Here is a 7,402-nt window from a genome sequence, read left to right on the forward strand (position 1 = left end):
AGCCGTCGGCAAAAATAATATTCAAATTACGCTTTAGTGTGAACAATTATTGAAAAATTAACTTGAACACCGCATGTTTTGAAATTTTTGACCTTTTCCGGCTAGTGTATGTATTTCTATGCTCTATCTTGATAGATAGTCATTCTTAAACGAATTTTCGGTAACATTTCTTTCATTGGGCTATCTTGGGTTGGCAATAGTTCTTTTCACGGTTAACTTTTCTCATTTGCATTACAATAAAACGAAAGTTTGATTTCGAACGGTTTTTTGTCGCTTTCGGACGGTCAGAAGGAATGAGAGGAATGCAGGAAATTAAACATGTTAAAATGTATCCAACAATACAAATCAGTATCGTAAGATATCTGAAGTACTTTCAGAGTCAGTTAGGCGTTAACTTGGATAATAGAACAATATGGTTTGCAATTTGTGGGAACGTTGAAGGTGAGGACTTATGCGCATAAAATAAAACACCAGTGTTCTTTTCTAGCGGAGCTCCGGCGGCCAGAAGGGCCGCCAAGCGGAGCCCCATACTCATATAGGAAAGAAAAGGAAATCCATAAGTTGATTTTCTCATGGTTATCATGACTAACGGTATTGCTCGTGGGCGTGTAAGCACGACAACGACGGCGTCGGCGACGGCGACGGCGACGGGTACGACGGAGTCGCGCAACATGGCGGTTATACTCCAAATAGGTTAACAAAGACATGCAGCCTTGGTTTACCGTGTACTTCTTTGATATTGGACATCCATGCTACGATCAATTGACACAAGTCAAAACAAGGTATCCGCTGACCAGTGTCACGTGACCATATCGCGGGCTCAAGTTTACGTGTTTTTTGAAGTTGACCGCTGATCAAGTGTTGGTTTTCGATTGGATCACGGCCTCATGTTAGGCTAACTTGTTGAAAACAGGGCAGGATTGTTCGGAAGCCGGTTAACGCTAACCCAGGATTAAAAATTAACCGAATTATAACGTTTTCCTCTCTACAATTTTTTTTTGCTGCTTTGTTTTGTGTATATGGTGATTATTAAAACTCAAAACAGAAGGTCAAACAATATACAAAAAACCTCACCGCAAAGTTAAAAAACTTAAATCAAAATTCTACCTTTTCCTGGCTTAGCTTAATCGGGCTCTGAACAACCCGGCCTAGGAGCTACGCTTTTAGGCGGGCCTAAATGTATTTATTAGATCTTTTTTGGAACTGATTCAAACGTGGTTTACACTACATTATTACAAGAGAAACCTCTTACCTGGGTCGAGATTCATCTTCATTTGCTTTGTATACAGTTGGTATTCTGCGACCATTAGCAATACTCCAGTTGTTAAAAGAGCCAAAGGCAATGTTTGTTTCTTCGACTTCATCGTCACCTGCGATGATGATTCGACCTGGCCAAAATGAAATATTTTTTCACTGTCTTTTTTTAGCAGATCGATTAGAGAGAAGACTGGGGGCTTTAGTGAAGTGAGAAATATAGCTCTTTTCACGGTTGGTTTTTCTCATTTGCTTTACAAACAATGTAATTCAACGTAGATGCGACGCAATTTCGGGCTAAAACTACAAAATAGCCCGAATTTGCCTCACATGCTAAATTTTATGCAAATGAGCAAAGTTGACTGTTAAAAAGGGCCATTACAACCGGTAAACGATCGATCAGCCAATCACGTCATTCTTCACACATTCCTGAAAATGTCACGTGGCTTTCAACAAGATTATCAACGGTAACACGGAGAAGCTACCTCCGATTTTTTTTTCTTTCGGGAAAGGCGGCTGTAATGTAACACAAGTTAGCTCAAGTTCTCGGCGGGGTTGTTTGTGAGAAGAAAAACGTGCGTGACAATTTTTCACTAATTTCCAGCGCTCAGTATGTTCTGTGATCAGGCCGCTGAGCAGAAATTGTTGAAACTCTGCAACTATGTTGATTCCAATCGAAGCTTTCCATAAGTACTGACCTAGATGCTGATTATAAATTCTTACATCTGATAGGTATCATGTAGCACTTCAGCGAACTAAAGTTATTGCGGCATGTTATTTGTAAACAGGCTAAATTGACTTAAATATATTACAATATGTTAATCTATCAAAGGCACGGAAGAGTTTTGAGGAGTGATTATTAAAAAAAATAAATGCATTCATATAGGGCCATACTCCATTAATTGTCCGTAGCGCTTTACAATACCATAACTCTTAATTAATGTAAAAAACTACAATACAATTTAGGCTAATGATAAAAAAATATAAATCAAAAGAATTAGCAAGCAGATATGTCTTAAGCTTAGTTTTAAATGGTAACTGACGATGATAACCTGATGTTCAATGGTAACTTATTCCACAATTTTGGAGCAGCAACGGAGTATGCCCTATCACCATGTGTTTTTAAATTAGCCACGGGCTCATCAAGCAAATGTTTGTTTGAAGATCGTAATTTCTTATACTTCAGCAGATCTTTGATGTAGCTAGGTGCTTGATCGTTTAGAGCCAGTGACGATATTTAAGTCAATAGCAATATTTTGAAAACAATTATAGAGTCAGTAACAGTATTTTAAAAATAATTATATAGCGCACAGGGTGCTGGAGTAAACGCCTAAGAATCGGCCTAATATGATCATGCTTTCTCGACGCGGTGACAAGGCGAGCTGCTGAATTCTGCACAAGTATTAAACCTGGCATTCGTTGAAATGTGATGTGGCTTTCTTTGCACCAAAAGAAAGCCTTCTTCAGGAATAGAAATTCAAGAGAATCGTAACAAGTCATTGTGCTAGCCGAAGAATTTAAATCGGTTTCCTTTTAGAGGCCTCATTTCAGGTCTGTTTAAATTACCGTAATCCATGTTTTTTGTGATTGTTTTAGGGCGCTCGCAAGTTAAGCTAATTCAGGGTTTTTGGTTTTTACAGTTGGAGTGCTCGCAGCTTGGTACCACACAAATGCTCAGTCATTATATTGGTAAACATAACCTCAGCATAACTTGATAAAGAGTGGATCAACACATCAGGGATGGAATGTAATGCTAATTTTTAGCTGAAATCTGACAAAATTGGAGGACTAAAAACTAGCATTGATACAAACCTATAGGCATGATTTAATTGCCTTATTGAATCCATTTTGAAATCACTGGTTATCCTAGCAATCTGATTGGCTCTCAGTGGTGCGTTTTATTTATGAATCGCACTATTGTTTTTACTCTAAACCGCATCTTTTTCTCATCCAATGAGAATGGGACAGTAAAACAACACAACCAGTCAGATTTCAAGGTTAGTTTAAAGTAACCAATGAAATTTCAGGAAAATGAAAGGCATAAAGCCATTGTGTGTCAAATTTTGCAACTATTATTGCCAAAGCTTTGTTGTTATTGTTGTTTTTTTTCCAAAACAACTGACGAATTTAATTAATTACAGTTTCTGAATGACGATTATGAGCTCTTTCAGGCTGAAGACCTTCTTTAATGGAAGTTTCCAACTTTCAGTGTCCATTTTGACGAATATCTTGGGGATTTTTCTTCAACATCTACTCAAGATCCGTATGATACCGAGTCCAGAAAAACATAAACAAACGAAAACCACACAACAACAAATTCAGAACCATCTCAAGAAGCTAGATGTTTCCAGGTTTCCGGTAGTTTCAAACGAAGCAACACAAGAACTTAACTCTGTCGCTGTGAATAAACATAGTCAAAATACGCCCCGCTCCACAAAACAGTGAATGAACGAACGTCTTCCGAAGCTGGTGCCAGTCCCACCATCTTGAGAATATCTTGAAACAAATGGCTCCGCAAGATCTTGACAAAGTCTTGAGTATTAAGTTCTACGACGAGTTCACAAAAAGAAACGGAGATGATAACGAGCTGGAATCCCTTAAAATCACGCAGAGTGCCACTGAACGGTATTTAAAAGAAAAAAAATCTATCCACCGGGCATCGTGCACTCGAGGGAGTGTCACAACTCAAAAGAAATCCATCGCAGAACTACACAGGACGCACCTTGAAATTCCTTCTCCAAACAGACGAAAAGTCTCGGCCTCAATCACAGAAGAAAGAAAGGCCTTCCATCATTGATTCAGGCGACGAGAATTGAACTTTTATGCATGAAGTAGACAGAACTGCTTGTTTCTTTGTTATGCTCGAATGAGTTTTTGTCATATAACATCGTTTTGCATACTAAATGAGACGTAAGGGAGTTTCCGGTCCCGCTATTTTCAACAAACCGGCTAATGAAACAATACACCAAAATCTAAAATTTAAGGCGGTAGAATTGTGCGATTTCAAAATGGATCTAATAAAGTAGTACTTGAACTTCGTGTCGTGCAATTTTGGTCTGAAATGATACTTGTACCCAAATCGAACTCGCGTTACGCGCTCGTTTGATTTTGAAATCACGCGTATGATTTCAGACCAAATTGCACTCCACTCAGTTCAATTACTATTATAAATATTGCCAAATGGTCTGGATAGTAGCAGACATGTTGAAATTTTAAGAAACAACACAACGTTTTTTAAAAACAAGTTTCAAGAGAATCTTCTGTCGTATTCAGTTTAAATTGCAAAGTACAGAGTTGAATATATAGTGTGCGCAAAATGCTAATTTAGTGACTATAAGAACAAAACGAAACATGACAATGCAATGTAATATAATATTTTACATTGTCATGTTTCGTTTTGTTCTTATAGTCACTAAATTAGCATTTTGCGCACACTATATATTCAACTCTGTACTTTGTAATTTAAACTGAATATGACAGAAGATTCCGTTGAAACATGTTTTTAAAAGACTTTGTGTTGTTTCTTAAAATTGCATTATAAATTTCCAAAGAAGCGGCTTAATATTATCTACACACCGTTTTTGCAAAAAAAGATTTAATCTCTGAAATCTCAAAATTTTCCACATAAGCTAACGTACCAACTCCGAGTCACGTTTGTAGTGGTTTGAGGTTAAACCGTCTGAAGAGATCTTACAGCCGATTTCACTAACAGTCGTTTCCTAGCAATAGCAGATATGCGACAATAATTTAGTTTCATTTATATTTATATTATATATGCTGAAGTTTGATTCCAGAAATATCGTCTCATGCGAAAAAATCATTTTTGTTATTGACTCTCTTTGTTAGCTAGGAAACAGGAGACATAGAGGCTGCACTGGATCCAACAATTGTAACAAACAAACAAATGTTGTAATGCAAAGCCTTGTGTGGTCATGAGGACCGGAGACAGATTCTAGTTCTAATTCTAGAAACCGAAGTGATCTTAAATAAATCTAACGATTAAACCACAAAATAAGTTCACCGTCCCTGGCGGCCGAACATCCTAAGGACACGACAAGAAATACAAAGCGTGTAAACTAACAGAAATAAAGGGAAATTGAAGACATAGACGATGGGAAAAGATAAAAAATGGCTAGCTCCTGGTAAAGTCCACGGCCACACAGAAACGGAAAACTGCACAACATGGTACTTCTAATGCTAGAAATCTCCAAACTGAACCGAAAGATTATAGCAAGATCGCAAGGCCATGGTTAAAACTTACCGATATAAAATGTAAAATAAATCCAAGACGGGTGAGCGAAGCTCTAACACGACAAACAAGCCATACACTGCTTACAGTATGCGCACGCGCGGCCTTGTCGGCCCCCACGGCCTATGCGCGTGCGACGCATATCAGCTCCGGGCCACCTTTGATTGGTAATTTGCAGTAGATAGAGGTTTTACCGTCTGAAGAGATGTAACGACCCAATTAGTAATTAATCTTCGTTTGCTAGCAATGCTAGTAGTCGACAATAATTTAGTTTCATACACTGTTTGGTTAATTTCGATCGTGTGACTACTGAAATACACCATGTTCCTTTGAAATCCTACAGTACAATGAGCGTTAGTTTCATGAGTTAATGTCAACAACTAACACGAAATCGCTTCCTTTAGTGAAAGGATCCACGTTTTTTCGTCAGTTCCATTTTGCCAACACCCAATGCAACAAACTGCAAGTGTGTCACCTCGAAAGCCATTTGTTTATCTCGCGGAAACTGAACAGTGTCTTTCTCCATACTTGGTTTCATCTTCTCAAATTGTCCCGGCCAACAACACATAAACAACACCGTTTGTTTTTGGCCAAAAGAGGAGTTTATTTCCACATCCGAAGACACGAGATAAATCATAGAACATAAAAACTGGGAAATAAACCTCTCTGCCACCTACCCTGTCGCTAAGAAATACAGAAAACAGGTAGGGTTGGTGGGAGAAAAACTACACGAGGTAGAAAAGCGATGCGGAATGCTACGAGAGTGATAGAAACTGAAATACAATACGACATACGCTCAAAATAAGTAACCCTAGTGAATAGGGGTGTGTCTCGTGCGGTTGTCAATTAATCCCTTTGAGCGGAAGGGCCCAAAGGAAACCATTGGTGATCCCCAGACCTGCAACCGAGTGATAGTACTAGGTAACCGAGCAAAGTGCCAAGAAAACAATCAAAGACATGTGAGTTATAATTATTTCTTTGATCCCAACACTGTTTGCTTCTGGACGAAATATACTTTTCTTTGTCGCAATGGATAACGGACTATCATGATTACATATTTCTCAACGACGACACAACTCTCGAATATACGATGGGAAAAGCTAGATATGATCAAACTGTACCATCCTCACTGTTTTTTTTTTTTTTTTTTTTTTTTTTTGCTCAAAAAGACTCTCAAGAGGTCCCGGAAAGTCATAATTAAACATCTCAAAGTTGGCTCTGAACAACTGTCCAAGGATGCCGATCCACTCTATAGGAATCTGCGAGTAATAACTCAGCAAAGAGGAGGCGGTATCGGATTTATTGCTGGCGCGAGCATCGAATCTCTCTACCTCTTCAGGCGATAACCCGCTGCCTCTTTAAAATCTGCCAAGTCTTGATCAAAAGTTTCGTAATGACCTATAAAGTCATAGTTGATGGCACACATTCCACATATGTTGACGTAATTGTCCCAGTGCCAGTCCATAACCGGCGTACTCTTGTTGCTTCCTTTGGTTACTAAATATTGAATAAATTCACGAAAAGTGATGTCATCGAGTTTTTTAAGTGCACTCTTTGAAGAGTTTGCACGGAAGTTCTTCAGGATTTCTTTTCCGTGAAATTCAAGGGTTTTGCGGTCTACCCTTCTTAGATGAACAAACTTGTCTTTGTACGCTGACAGAATGCGCTCGAACGGTTCACGAACAAACGTGAACTTGAAATATGTTTCCAACATCTGCCTTTGTTGGTCGGGAAGAAATGAATTCAATCGTAACCGTGGATGCCTTTTCTTAGTGTGAAATTGATACAGCATTTCCCTCCACTGTCTGGAAGCCGCTTTAGGTGTTGCACAGTACAGTATTTTGAGAGACGGAATCACCTCAATGTGAAAAAGGTCTGGCATGGCATCGTGTCCAGTCT

At 38.7% G+C, this 7,402-nt stretch overlaps 1 protein-coding gene and 1 pseudogene across 1 annotated transcript in view; both read right to left on the bottom strand.

The window, feature by feature from the left end:
• Positions 1 to 5,667, bottom strand: part of LOC110059300 (carbohydrate sulfotransferase 11-like) — an 11,346-nt gene extending 5,679 nt beyond the window's left edge. Inside the window, exons 1-2 of the mRNA XM_089293591.1 lie at positions 5,516 to 5,667; positions 1,253 to 1,388 (exon numbers count right to left, since the gene is read on the bottom strand). Of these exons, the coding sequence (XP_089149717.1) occupies positions 1,253 to 1,364 (112 nt within the window). The 5' untranslated portion in view covers positions 1,365 to 1,388; positions 5,516 to 5,667. The remainder of the gene's footprint in view (positions 1 to 1,252; positions 1,389 to 5,515) is intronic.
• A 415-nt stretch (positions 5,668 to 6,082) lies between these two features.
• On the bottom strand, positions 6,083 to 7,402 carry LOC149109854 (carbohydrate sulfotransferase 11-like; annotated as a pseudogene).

Source organism: Orbicella faveolata, unplaced genomic scaffold (assembly GCF_042242905.1).
Source record: "Orbicella faveolata isolate gen_17 unplaced genomic scaffold, um_ofav_v1 contig_25, whole genome shotgun sequence".
Taxonomy (NCBI): Eukaryota; Metazoa; Cnidaria; class Anthozoa; order Scleractinia; family Merulinidae; genus Orbicella; species Orbicella faveolata.